This window comes from Vidua macroura, chromosome 3, assembly GCF_024509145.1.
Source record: "Vidua macroura isolate BioBank_ID:100142 chromosome 3, ASM2450914v1, whole genome shotgun sequence".
Lineage (NCBI taxonomy): Eukaryota > Metazoa > Chordata > Aves > Passeriformes > Viduidae > Vidua > Vidua macroura.
The window spans coordinates 18,934,723-18,949,408 of NC_071573.1; the positions used below are offsets into that span (position 1 = coordinate 18,934,723).

Genomic DNA, 14,686 nt, shown 5'->3' on the forward strand with positions numbered 1-14,686 from the left:
GACCTGAAGATATGTAATCTTCCACAAAACACTAAAATTGAGCAAATGCATGCTAAATTCAATCCTGAGCATATAACTTGTGTGTTTAATACATCTTAATCACTACTAAGTGCAAGCAAAAATCTTTCGAGAGCACATATTTATTTTTATTTAGATTTTAAAACTGAAATATTTTATTTTGATTTTGTTAATAGTTGTATGAAACTAATCTAGTACGTCATGGGTTGATGACACTTGGACCTAGTGGATCTGGAAAAACGATGGTCATAACTGTATTAATGAGAGCACTCACAGAATGTGGCCAACCTCATAAGGAAATGCGCATGAACCCCAAAGCTATTACTGCTCCTCAAATGTTTGGAAAACTAGATGCTGCAACTAATGACTGGACAGATGGAATCTTTTCTACTCTGTGGAGGAAAACATTGAAAACCAAAAAGGGTATGTAAATACTTTTAATTTGATATCATAAAAATGTATCTTGAATGATATATTGAAAAAAGCATATTGAATTCACAAATGTTCCTCTTGAGGAAAACTACAAAGAACATATGAGATGAGATTACACCTCTTAAGAAAGGACACCAGTTTAAAGATTTATTATTTCAGTAGTATATCTACATTAAAAAGAAAAAAAAAAAGATCATTTTCTTGCCACTTCAGTTTACAGTGTAGATGTGTTACTTGGAAGCTGATAAATCATAAATTAGATTAACTTGTTCTAATGGCACTGTCTTTATAATTATGTTATTGTCATGGTTTTATATGTGGATTGCCTGTATTTGCATTTCAGTATTGTAGGATTGGCATACTGAAATTCCTTTTCACAGTGTTTAATTTGTATCCAAAAAAAAAGTATATATGAAAGAAAGGGAATCCTTCTAGGGAACCTTGTGGAGTTGTGTTTTTAGGTTCCACTGTATGTATATTCAAAATGGTATATCCCTCTGTACCCCCCTTGTGCCTTTTTCGTTCATCCCAGGTTTTCCCATCAGCACCGATGTGTCCATCAATCCCAAAAACCCTGACTCATGCCCCTGACCCCTCCCAGGTGACTTGTCCATCCTTGCCCTCTGTCTGGAGGCTTCTGCCAGGGTCGCTGGGTGACTGGACAATGGCCTGGGGTCCCTCCCGTCCTCCCTGCTGAGTGGATACCCCGGGTGTCCTTCCCTTGCAGGGCCTCGCCCATGGCTTCTCCCGTTGGCTGATCGGGTTTCCCCGCCCACCCTATATCAGGGCCTGCTCGAGGCTCTGAGCTCGCTCTCTTCTGGGACCTCTTCGAGTGCGTTTGGGCTCTGGGGCTCTCCTCGGAGTCACAATAAATCTTGGACCTACCCCCAGAAGAGTGTCGCCTCCTTCCTTGCTGGTGGGATTGGCAATGTCCTCGGAGCCACGCAGGCACTCTCTAAAGCCCAGCTGGGTTCAGCAGGGAGTGCCTCTCGCTGCCTTATCGCCCTGAAAAGAGCTAGTTGGGGCTAGCAAGGGATCTGCTCTTGCGAAGTTGGGACGAGACGTGGCAGAACCTTCCTAAAAGGATGTTAATTTTAAAAGACAGTTGAATTTCGTACATTGGAAATGCATATGTTATCTCTATTAGAAAATTTCCATATTCCAAATGAAACTGAAATTCTAAAATTTAATTGCCAAAACATAGGTGCTTATATCTATGTTTATATTTTGAAGTATAAGAAAAACAACCAGACTTTAAGAACAGAAGACTGAGCATAGTTTTCATTAACTTGAGAGGGATCTGTGAATATTCAATGTCTCTTGTTGCTCAAAGAACCCTTACTTTAGCAACAAAACATTAAATTCCCCAACCGCTCTGTGCTGCTGGAGTAGGGCTGGGGCAGGAGGAGGAAGGAGTAAGAGTTAGATTAGGTTGTAAAGAAAGAGGTTGAATTTGGAGAAAGCAAATGGAGTGGGGTAAAGGTGTTCTAGTGTTTGTCTTTGCTTCTCATCATCCAAATCTTTGTTAATTTGCAATAAAATAGTGCTTTCCAAGTTGAGTCTGTTTTGCCCATGGCAGCTGTCAAGTGATGTCCCTGTCTTTATCTCAACCGACAAGCATTTTCACTGTTTTCTCTCCCTCTGTCCTGTTGAGGGAGGGTAGAGAGAGAGAAGAGCATAGTTCCTATCTGGTAGCCAGCCAAGGTAACAAATATTCAACACTATACATGTATATTTGTGCCCTCATTTGCTACCAATTGTTTAAAAAATATTTCCTTAACTAAGTATGCAATTTATTCAGTAATGAGCATCCGTATAGATGGCAGAAATAACAACAAATAAAATAAATTTTTATATGACATTTAAGCTCCAAACCATCTTTTTTACACTTATTTTCTTGTTTTTTCAGCAATGTGATATGAACTATCTCTCTTTCGATTATTTTTCCAGGTGAAAATGTGTTTCTAGTTTTAGATGGTCCTGTAGATGCAATTTGGATTGAGAATTTAAATTCAGTTTTGGATGATAACAAGACCCTTACTCTTGCAAATGGAGATCGAATTCCTATGTCTCCTTCATGTAAACTGTTATTTGAGGTCCACAACATCGAAAATGCCTCTCCAGCAACAGTTTCTCGTATGGGTATGGTCTTCATCAGTTCTTCTGTCCTCAGCTGGAGACCTATATTGCAGGTAAGGTAGTTATTGCAGGCTGCTCCTTATTATACCTTGCTATACATTTTATACAGGACATTATTGTGGGTGTTTTTTTCAGGCATGGCTGAAAAAACGTACTGCTCAGGAAGCTGAACTTTTGCAAAGTTTATATGACAGAATCTTTGAACCAGCATATACATATATGAAACTAAACCTTAACCCCAAAATGGAGCTTCTGGAATGTAACTACATTATGCAGGTAAAACAGATACTGTGTGAGTCTGTATGAATTGATTGAAGGTAGTAAAAGTGCAGAAATAGCGAGGAGAACATTTGATAGCCATAAAATTTAATTTGAAAATATTGTTTCCTGACAAAGAAAAGCTCAGAATCCATATTTGTTTCTTGGGCAATATAAGAGGAAGTGTGAAGATGTGCAGAAGAAAATTTTTCTTCTCTCTATTACTTCATATCTAGGCTAGTCTTCTAATGACTGGAATTCACAGGCTTCAGTAAATTTCCAGATGCATATATTTAATAAGCTAGTGGATTCATTTTGGTTCTTTTAATAAAAAATTGTGGGAAGGGTCACTATATCTCTACTGGCGGTGTCAGCAGAGAGAGAAGAATAATTCTATTTATCTTTTTATCTTAAGATGTTAATAGGTGTAAATAGGCGATGGACACATCAGGTCTTTCAAGGTCATTGTAGTAATTTTTGCCTCTCCTTTCCTATCAGTTGGAATTCTACCTTGAGTCCAGACTAGATCAGTGATTTATTAAAAATATATGTTTGACAGATTTTGCAAGACTGTCAGTCCTGTACTGCATATCTCCAGTTGATTTGTTTGATTTGTTGAGTCTGTTGTCATCTGCAGATTCTAAGTTTCAAGACTTTCTGTTTGTCCATGTAATCTCCCTTTTATTTTGACACACTCATAAAAAATTCAGTGGTGCCCTTGAAGAAGAGTCTAGAGAAGATAATGTTTTGGATAGCACTCCAGTTTAATGTTAAACTACCAAATTTGCACCCAATATTTTTTGCTGTTCGTTAGAGAGTTAGTTTAAGATTTTCTAGATTGTGAGGTATTTTACTGCAAACTAATAGCCACAGTAAATGCTGGAGAGCTTAACTGTGCAGTATTAAATGCAAGTAGAGTATCTTTAGAATATTTAGAATTAAAGTCCCCAGGCAGAAACAATTGAAGTAACCACTTTATGATGTGCAATGCACAACATTTTTGAGAGAGGTATTATTTTTATTCTACATTTCTTATCTGTGAAACCTCTGACTCAACTGAGCTTGTCTTCATGTGAGATTTTTCTCGTGATCAAAAGTTTCTGTTATATTTGATTAGCATTTGTTAGGAAGTGTCAGCAAGTCAGTGCTCTATTCATGCCGCTTGATCAGGGAAATATTTCCCTGATTTAAGCTGTATTGAATGTTTCTTTGTGTGAATGAAAATCTCTAGCAAGTTTCTGTCACACCTGTGACAAAGTAAATAACTCTTAGCAGGCCTCCATGCTTGTGTTATCTAAGAGCCAGTGACACCAGAGATTTTTACCCTACTTGTATCTTAAAATCCCAGCTTTATCATAAATGGTTTCTGTGCAGAAGCCCTGTACCTTATCAGCCCTCCTTATTTGTTGGGTCTTATGTCTCTTTAGTAATTGTAGGATTCAGGACATGCTGCTTCTGTTTAGTTAATGATTTTTCAAAAATTACAACCAAATCAAAGCAGTTGCACCTGGCAGACTTGTATTTGAGTTCCAAAGCTCAGTTTTGGAGGTTGACCCAAACATGCACGTGTACCTGATTATGTGCCATTTGTTAGCATTCACAATTTGAGTTGCCTATTCATGTACAGCAGCTTCATAATGGTTTCATATAAATGCGATCTCACCTTTGCTTTCCTCCTTGTAATTTCCACTGACTTTCTAACTCTTTATGCATCCTCTGGTCCACCTCATTAGGTAGACAAATATCATTTACCTTAGGAGATTCAACACTAGTTTTTTGCTTATAGAGTTATCCTGTTTTATGAGCTTATTGGAAAAGTCAGTAAACTTGTAGCTAAAGGAGATCTGATTGATACAGTCTGCATGAAGGATCAAAGGTGTTTGACATTGTTCTTTACCAGGCATTTAAATGGATGCTAAATAGTAATAGCAGAAGACAGGAATTTCATTTCCAGATAAACAATGTGTTGGAAGATAGGAAATGTGTGACTGGATTATCAGTTCTTAGGAAGGACAGAGGTTATCACCGATCCTGAGGCAACTTTGCTGGGATCAGTGCTGTTCAAAATGTTCATAAACAGTTTGGAAAAGTTTTAGGTGAAGAAATTTATTGACGATACTAGATTATTCAGGGTATTAAGGACAAAACAACTAACCATGAAGAACTGTAGACAGACTTTATGAGACTGAATAAATAGGCAATAAAATGGCAAATGAAATTCAGTGAAGATAAGCATGAAGGAGTTCACACAGGAGGAAAACAAACTGTTCAATGCCATGAATAGCAGACCTATGGGACATCTTGCCAAAGGTTGTAATAGACAATAAATGTTTATGAAGGCTCAAGACCTGTCTTGCTATTTTCAGGGTGGAAAAAACCCACATGGGATTATAAAAGCAGAAAAAGTGTGTATTGTTTAGAAAGTCACAAGCCAAAGAGGGTACCACTAGGAAGTACTACCTCAGCACCACCACAAGCCAAGAGAGATTTTTTTTCTTTTACTCTTCTCCACTTTTGGCCACTGTTTCAAATGAGATACTGGGCAAGCATTAGAAGTATGTGCTACTGTATTACTTCCCACTCCAATTATGAGATGCAAGACAGCATAATTCCAAGAACTGACTGAAAATCTGTTTCACTGTTAAAAAGACATATTTTGAAACAATATGCTGCATACTGCCTTGTATAGAAGGAGAGTACAATTGGGATTGCCTAAGACAGTCAAACATCCAAATTCATTAAGCAACATTTCAGAATTGTAGATAACAAGTTATTGTTTTTCTAGAATCTAGACTCTAGTTCCTTAGAAACAGAGTGAAGCAATCACATAATAGAATAATTTAATCTATTTTTTTTAAATAGAAAAATAGAAGTTAATGTGTTAGATACATAAATTGTACCATAATGGAGATAAATACATCAGACAGATGCTGCAAATTCTTCCATGTTTTAAAATGGAAAGAAATGGCTAGGCTTCACTTATTCTTGGAGTTCTGAATATTATAAAATCCCTTAAAAAGATGTTTTGTTACCCTAGCTCATAAATGACATTTATTTTGTAGGCATAATTTAGAAGGATAACTGATGATAAAATTACCTAGCTAATTTTGAAAATTTTATTCAGTTTTATATAGCTCTCTTTAATGAATTTTATTGGGTGTGTTATTCTGAATTTTATGTTTGGTGTTTTTTTTGTAATCTGTATTGATTTAAATTTTGAATACATATAAATAATGGATGTGCATACTTATATAGGTAAATAAAAAGTGATTATGTGATATTTTCTAAATGCATATTTTAAAATATTTTCAGTCTATTAATCTTCTGGAGGGCTTGATTCCATTGAAGGAAGAACGTGGTGTATCAGTTACACAACTTCTGCATAAATTGTTCAACTTTGCAATAATGTGGAGTTTAGGTGCCCTTTTGGAGCTGGACAGTCGAGATAAACTTGAAGCCTTCATTAGAGCTCATGATAATAAATTAGACTTACCAAAAATCCCTCGTGGCAGCAATCAAACGATGTATGAGTTTTATGTTACTGATCGTGGTAAGAAAAAGAACCAATATTGTTTTTTAAACTGCCATTTTAAAACTCTATTACTGCTTTAGTCCTTATTATACAGTCCTATGAGTTGAGGTTTTTTGACAGTGTAGTACCAGCACATCTGTGGATGTGAGAAGTCAGAGACAAGACATAGAGTGCTCATTGATAACATTTTATTATTTCTTTTAAATTTCTTTCTTACAAATGACTTTTCTATTAATTTAGGCAGCCTGCAATTTGTAGATAATTTGTGCTTAGGCTGGTTTAGTCCAGGTTAATTTTATTTTATGTTTAATTTTCTCACAGGTGGTAGTTTTTGTTAAAGGAATAAAATATGATTTTAATTTTGCTTAGTAATTATTACTCATGTTTAATAACTGGTCATAAATCTGAAAGGTTATAGAATTATAAGAATAGTGAGATATTTTGGTTCTTGCTATTTTGAATAGTGTATTATTTTCTAGAACAGTTTTTTAAATTTAACTAGCACACAGAACCATTGTCACAAAAAACTTACTGTCTTGACAGAATACATTCTCTTCTGAAGAAATGAATTTCTCTCATATCCAGATTCTTTTTCTTTTTGCCAGCAACATTAATTTAGTGTAAACATATGCAATCCATATTTCCACGTTCTGTAAATTTTCATCAGCAATGTGAGAATTAGTTTCTAGGTAAACATTCCTTAGGGTTTTTATTTAGATAAGTATATATAAATTTAATAATACATTTAGTAGGATTGTAGACTAATTAGAGGTCATACCTAAGAATGTCCTTTCTTAGATGCATTTTAGACAGATTTGAGAAAATTTATTCCTTTTTACACTTTGTCATATTCTACCCATAATATCTATTTTAAAATTATTGTATTAATGAAATATTGAACATATTGAACATGATCAGAATATTATTAAATTTTCCTTTGGTTTGTTGGTTGTTTTTTTTTTTGGGGGGGTCATTTTAGGTACCTGGGAGCACTGGAGTAAAAGAGTTCAGGAATTTGTTTATCCAACAGATCATGTCCCAGACTATGCATCTATTCTGGTTCCAAATGTTGATAATACCAGGACTCAGTTTTTGATAAACACAATTGCAAAACAAAAGAAAGTAAGTACAGGATTACATATTTTAGTATATACCTACCATATAAAATAAATAGAAAACTATTTCAGAAGTAACTGGATATTACAGTTGTTCTTCATCTTCTAGTCATTGCTTCCCAGGGGCATCATTATATTGCTTTATTTTTATTTTCTTAACATGGATCCTCTGTAATTATCTTTGTGTAAGAACCATATTTTAAAATATAAAGGAAGGAATTTACAGGGAGCCTTCTTAGGGTCATCACTAAAAGAGACTTGCAGCAGATGTGTCAGAAACTGGAAGAAGTTTGGCAATTGGAAGAAAATCCTCTAGCACATTCTTGTTTCTTCCTTTCTCTTTTACCTCTGCAAAGAAATTTCTTGGAGAATCTATGTGGGATGAAAAACACATATGGTCTCAGTGCATCTGGAGACAAGAAAAATCTGTCAAAAATGTAGCATTTAAAAATAGACACAGAAACTATTCTTTTCTGAAAGGAGGTCTGTTACATGTATATAAATATAAGTTTTGATATTACTTATGTGGTTTAAATATCTGTTACAGGCTGTTTTGCTCATTGGAGAACAAGGGACTGCGAAGACAGTCATGATTAAGGGATATATGAAGAGATATGACCCAGAAGAGCATTTGTCAAAAAGTTTAAACTTTTCGTCTGCCACAGAACCATTTATGTTTCAGGTAAAAATATAGGTTTTAAACAATCTTGCATACCATTTCCTTTCTAAGTGTATAAAGGGTACTTAATTATGATGATAAGTGATTCAGAATTAAATTCTAAAGGATCTTTTTTGTCTAAGTCACTTCAACATTTCAGAAAATTCTATTAAAAATATTTTTTGCAGATCAGAGTAAAATATACCCACTCACATAGAGATACATGTATTCATGATTGCTGTGTGTTTTTTCATTAGGAATTCTAAGAATGATTTTTTTTTGTTAAAGAGCTTTGATTTTCTCCTTAGATATTTTGTTATACTTTGGTTTTTTTCTGATTCTTTAGTATATAGTGTTAATTTAAATTTTTGTTAAATAAAGAACTGATTTCAGCCTTTAGATAATTTTATTTTTGCTCAGCTCAGGAGTAACTACAGCATCAGAAATTCAATCTTTAAAGACCTCTAGCATGACAACTTCATAGAAATTTCTCTCACCCAATGTAACTGGTAAAAATCTATATAAACAGAAAAAAGTGCAGTACATAGTTTTTTTAAGTGATTGAAAGGATGTTTTATAACACTGTGATATGATTTGATACTACTAATTTGCAAGGATGTGATTCTGTAAGTTAAATTGGCTTCTTTACCAATTCAGAGCAATGAATTCATAGTGATGAGGCTCTGGTAGGAAAAATAATTCATTTTGGAAAATTTATTGATTGAAAAATCTATTCATGGAATAGGTCTTACAAACTCCATTCCAAAATTAGGCATCTTTTTTAAGAAGTTAATGTAAATGTAATTAAGCAAATGGTGAAAAATGATGAATTATACACCTTTAAATAAAAATTTAAAAATTCCAGACTCACAGAATGGCTGCTGAGTTTTTCCCAGCAGGTATTCTTATGTGTAAGATCTCTGGTCATGATTGGTATCAAAATGAGACAGAATAAGGCAGACATCCTTTCATGCATGCAAGGCTTATTGAACAGTCTGTATCTCTGTCCCAGTGTCCTTTACTAAGTGTGGTAAGTACATCCAGCATCTACAACAACTAAGCATATTATGGGTCCTTGGAATATTCCTGGAAAGAAATCCCAGACTTGCTCGTCTCTGGCACAGAGGATGTGTGAGAGGACACACCAAGGTCCTCTCACACATCCTCTGTACCAGAGGAAGGAGTCTCTTAGTGGCGAGTTAGCTCAAGAAATGGTTCACTCTGCTGGTTTCCAATGGAGAGATGTAGCAGAAAAACAGGTGAAATGCTTCTAATCACTTGAAAGAGTTACATTCAATTTTTTTTTCTTTTTTGAATTTTGAGCCACTATTCTGAGGCTATTTGAAAAGTTGTGTGATTTTGGATGCATTAGACGTGCTACAAAGTTCTTGATTACTTATGTAATCACTTATCAGTTTCTCTTTTTCACCTTAATCACATATTCTCTGTATGTCTGTATCTTAAAATACTCATCAATATCCTGTTGTAAAAATGGGGCAAAACCATTGGACAAACAATGTGTCTAGTTTCTCTTTCAAAAATATTTTAAATACTTTCATCTTTATGACAGCACATGCTATATTACTCATATAGGGTGACATTTGTGCTTTTATGGAGAAAGCATTACTTGTCTAAGGAAAACATCTGGTACCATCTTGTAAGGTCTTTTTTTCTGTCATTGTTTATGTATAGACAGAAGGACTGTAGAGCTGTAAAACTTTGAAGAAACATTTAAGTTATATATCATTCTTACTTGGCTATTGCATCTTATTTCTTGCCACCAAAATATTAAAGTTTTGCATTATATCCCTCACAAGACACCTGGGAAATCATAATTAAAGGAACCTAGGTTGCCTCTGTGTGCTTTGCAGTTGTATTGCAAATACTAAACAAGTGATATTAGTTAGGGGAATGATGATAATGATAATGAAATAATAACTTCTAAGTTTGGAAACTTCTTAAAAATCTTTGATAGCCAGAGGTGGGCTGCAGGACAGGAATTGGATTCCTTAGGAACTGGGTTCCTTAATACTAGGATTAAAGATGAAACTGCTAACAAAAAAAGGGAATCATTGGCTGAGTGCTGTAGCAGGTTTTTCAACAATTTCTTTTAAATATTGTTGCTTTAGATATAAAATGAGAACTTTCTTTACCTTTTTAGAGGACAATAGAGAGTTATGTGGACAAACGTGTTGGAAGTACTTATGGACCTCCTGGGGGCAGAAAGATGACTATTTTTATTGATGATATCAATATGCCATTTATCAATGAATGGGGAGATCAGGTAAACTTTTAAAATATTCACTACTTATTCTCAAATTGTTGTGCTTTTTATATATATACGCATGAGAATCAGTGGACTTCTTATATATTTTAATGAACTGTTAATGATTGGAAATGCTTTATAAATTTGGCACACTTGTGCACAAAAAGAAAGAGAGCAAATTATATTTACTGATGAGATGTAATATAATGATGCCATATTTTACATAATCTCCAACTCCTTATTTTTTAAGATTAAACAAAAATCAGCACCATACTAAAGTAGCATATTAACAATTTCAAGATTGACATTACTCTGAGAGCACCAATAAATAAATTTCTACCAAGAGAAAGGCCAATACCTTGAAGAGAGAAATAAAGGATATGAAAAATTCAAGGCCTCCACTAGGTCTTGCATTATGGCCCCAAGACATGGCTGAAATATTTGTTTGTGACTGAATATTTGTTTGTGGCTGAAATAATGGTTTGTCACTGGTGATAAAATGTGTTGGTTTTGGTGGGGTGTGTGAGAACATACATGAAGCTTGCTGAATATCTTTGGAGCACTTGCTATGGGGCAAACTCTGGAGTTGTAGAGTGGAATGAAGAGTGAATAACCTTTCAAAAAGAAGCATGAAAGAATCAGTTGTTTTGCTTCAAAGGAGGCCCAAGAGTGAGCTGAAAAGCACATCTAGAACATCTGAATTTCCAGCAACAAAATAAGGAACAAAATTCTTTTTCCCCCCAGTTAATTTTGTTAATTTTGTTAATTTTGTTTAGTTCAAAAGAATACAAACACAATTTCTTGACATTATATGGCAGTAGAGCTCTGAAAAATTTTTCCTGCCATTTAAAATCACATAAACCAAGATCTTCCATATTACTAAGGAAGGTAGTTTAATCTGTTTTTAGATTAAGGTAACACTATTTCTCTATGGATTAGTAGAATTGCAAAAAGAAGTTAAATTATCATGTTGTATTTTCTTCTTTTTTTGCATAAATTTCTAATTTGTACAGCTTACTTAAATTTACAGATAACAAATGAAATTGTCCGTCAGATGATGGAAATGAGAGGAATGTACAGCTTGGATAAACCTGGAGACTTCCTTACAATTGTAGATGTACAAGTAATAGCAGCAATGATACATCCTGGAGGAGGTCGTAACGATATTCCCCAGCGTTTGAAAAGACAGTTTTGTGTATTCAATTGTACACTGCCCTCCAACGCATCCATTGACAAAATTTTTGGTACTTTTTTCTCTTGTTTTATTTCCCTTCACAATAGACTTAAAATTTATAGAAGTATACTTGCTTTCTTACTTTCATCATGTGAATTCAGAGCTCTTCCAGTAAAACAACTGAAGCTGTGGTACAGCGAAAATAGTGCTGTGGAAGATAAATGAAATCCTCAAAATGCTTGTCTTTCTAATTTTGGACAAACATATATTAAGAAAATAATGACATTTCCTGGAAGACTATGAGCTCTGCTATTTCTGTGTAGGTTGACATTCTACCTCTGAACTGTCTGGGATGCACTCTGTTGCTACATTTCTCAATTCTGGAGTCTCTGTTAATACAGGTTATGGCAGAAACCCAGCACTTACTGCCCAATGTTTCCATATTAATTCAGAAAAGCCATAGAAAACAGAGAAAAATAATTTCATCTGTAATTTTAAATTATGTTTTACCAAGTAATGTTTTAAATAAGCACCTATTAGTCTTGCTCATGACCTACCTTATATCCTACAAGCTGAGATTGTTTATTGCGTCTTGTGTTTTCAGGTATAATTGCCAATGGATACTTTCATCCCTGTAGAGAATTCAACCCTGAAGTATGTGATATGGTGGAAAAATTGGTCTCAACAGGACGAATATTGTGGCAGCGGACAAAGGTATAAATTCAAGGAAAGTTTTATCTCTAAATAGAGTGACTATTTGTTTAGTTTAGGCAACTATTCCCTAAGATCATATCTATAAGAAAAACCTGAACAACAACAAATAAACCCCACCCCACCCCCTAAAAAAAAAGGAAAGGAAAAGTTAAAAAAATATTTTAAAAATCAGAGGATGGGCTACAATGATTTCGAGATGAAATCTGGAAAATATCAGATTTCAGTATAGAAGACAGATTAATGGAAATATCAGTCAATTCATTCCTATAAGTTAATTCATGTTACCCAAAGCTTTGATCTCCATAGCTAAGGGGCAGGGAGTGAAATTCTTTACAAATTATAATTTTTAATTTATAAAGTCAGAGCAACAGGTGAAAAAATTACATGTTGTAAGTCTTGGTGTTCTACATTTTGTGATAGATCCTGCTTTCAAACAATTCGATACTCTTGGTGACTTCTTATAAAGAGTCTTCCCACAGTATTATGTGTGAAAATTAGTATTTTTTGTTATTTGTATGTTTTATATGTGTTATTAATGATAAAGTTACACATTTTATTATTATTGACTCTTTCTAGGTGTTACTGATTTTGAATATTAACAATACTTTTCTTTAGGCAAAGATGTTACCTACACCATCTAAATTTCACTACATCTTCAACCTTCGAGACCTTTCTAGAATTTGGCAAGGCATGTTAACTATAAAGGCAGAAGAATGCAAAACCAGCACTGTTATCCTAAAACTTTTTAAGCATGAATGTACCAGAGTAATTGCTGACAGGTATAATAATTATAGCATTTTATATTCAGTAGGTTTAGCCATTTACTTCATTTATACTCATACATCTGTAAAACTTCTAAATATTATAAATCTTATTAGGCCAATATGAAAAATTTTATCTTATTTTGCATGCAGTCTGCATTGGTGTATTATTCCAACAAATATCATGGTATATACTGATAGATACCCAGTAACTGAATGGAAAACATCAAAATATCTACGTATTACATATTTTAACCTACTTTTTTTTTTCCACTTCAATTGTACTCAGCTGATTCCACTGTAGAAAAGAGAACTTTATGGTGTCCTAAATTTATACACATAGGAAAAATGAAAATTGCTTTACTCTCCTCACAGAAAAAAAAAACAGGATTGTATGCTTATGACTAAAAATTGGCCCATTTCCTATAAATCTCTTTCAAAATATTCATAAAACAGATATAACTATGACCTGTATGTCTCAGAGACCAGTATTATTTTTCTGTTCATTGTGATTCAATTTCTTGTGAAATTCTAGATGTAGCACTAAAGCTGCTACTAAAAGCCTGACATATACCCACTACTACTGTGGGTAGTTATAATTATTTGTCCATGGTCAGAGAAAGTCCATCCACCGCAAAACATTAGCAGTGGTGATATTTGTCTGATATTTCTTACTCTCTGAACTATTAAATATTATAGAAATGTCCATATTTGCTAAAATTTATGTCTATACATTTTTGTGTGCAACAGAGTGCTGTGATATGAGATGGGGGAAAATATTTAATTTTATTTAAAGCTAGGTTCTGCTCTACTAAGGCAGAAGTATCATACAGAATCATATAGTGTATGATTTTCTACTCTAAATTTGGGAGCAATATATGTTTTTAATTTATTGTGGTAAATTTAAAAATGCATGGAAGGTATGTATTTGTACAGATATATTAGAAAGAGGGAGAGAGACAGCATAGTCATGCATTCCCTATTTCCATGCTACTTTTAAATTTCCTAGTGGTCAATATTATAATGTCATTACAAAAGAACTCTAACAATAATGATGTAATGCATATCTAGGCTGTCTTTATAACAGTTCTTCAATTTAGCTTGTCTTATTTGAAAACTCACAGCACTGGGCTTCTTCACATTTGCTCTACTTTCGTCTCAGTTGTATCACTGAAAAGAAAAAGAAGTAAATATATGGAAACTACTTTTTTATGTGCTTTGACATTCACAGTTGCAATGAACTTTTTGTGTGGATGAGGTGGTTCATGTCTTTTATGTTTGCCAGTTACTCCTAAATAGCATTCTTCATTGCTTCACTGGTAATCATAAGCAGAGTAGTCGAAGGTCTGATCTGCATTAAAATCAGATTGAAACTGTTAAGGGAAGCAGATAAAGCTGTTTACACAATGAAATGTTGCCACTAGTATATGTTTCCAGACTTTAATTAGTCTCCTCAACCCCGATGTGTATTCCTCTGCTAATTATGGGTTTTTGTATAAGAAGTGTAGTGGTATATAATACCTTCCTTTCAGTATTCTTTGTCTAATTGCAGTTCCATTGGCAGTGTTATGATACCAGAAATTATGCTGTTCTACTGCAGGTTGAAAGATGAAAGGCTC

General features: G+C 34.1%; 1 protein-coding gene across 1 annotated transcript in view; it reads left to right on the forward strand.

Moving 5' to 3' along the window:
• The window catches only part of DNAH8 (dynein axonemal heavy chain 8), a 119,339-nt gene that overhangs the window by 60,566 nt on the left and 44,087 nt on the right, over window positions 1-14,686 (forward strand). Inside the window, exons 50-59 of the mRNA XM_053973710.1 lie at window positions 195-441; window positions 2,401-2,642; window positions 2,725-2,865; window positions 6,160-6,397; window positions 7,359-7,501; window positions 8,042-8,176; window positions 10,314-10,436; window positions 11,449-11,662; window positions 12,197-12,306; window positions 12,922-13,085. Of these exons, the coding sequence (XP_053829685.1) occupies window positions 195-441; window positions 2,401-2,642; window positions 2,725-2,865; window positions 6,160-6,397; window positions 7,359-7,501; window positions 8,042-8,176; window positions 10,314-10,436; window positions 11,449-11,662; window positions 12,197-12,306; window positions 12,922-13,085 (1,757 nt within the window). The remainder of the gene's footprint in view (window positions 1-194; window positions 442-2,400; window positions 2,643-2,724; window positions 2,866-6,159; window positions 6,398-7,358; window positions 7,502-8,041; window positions 8,177-10,313; window positions 10,437-11,448; window positions 11,663-12,196; window positions 12,307-12,921; window positions 13,086-14,686) is intronic.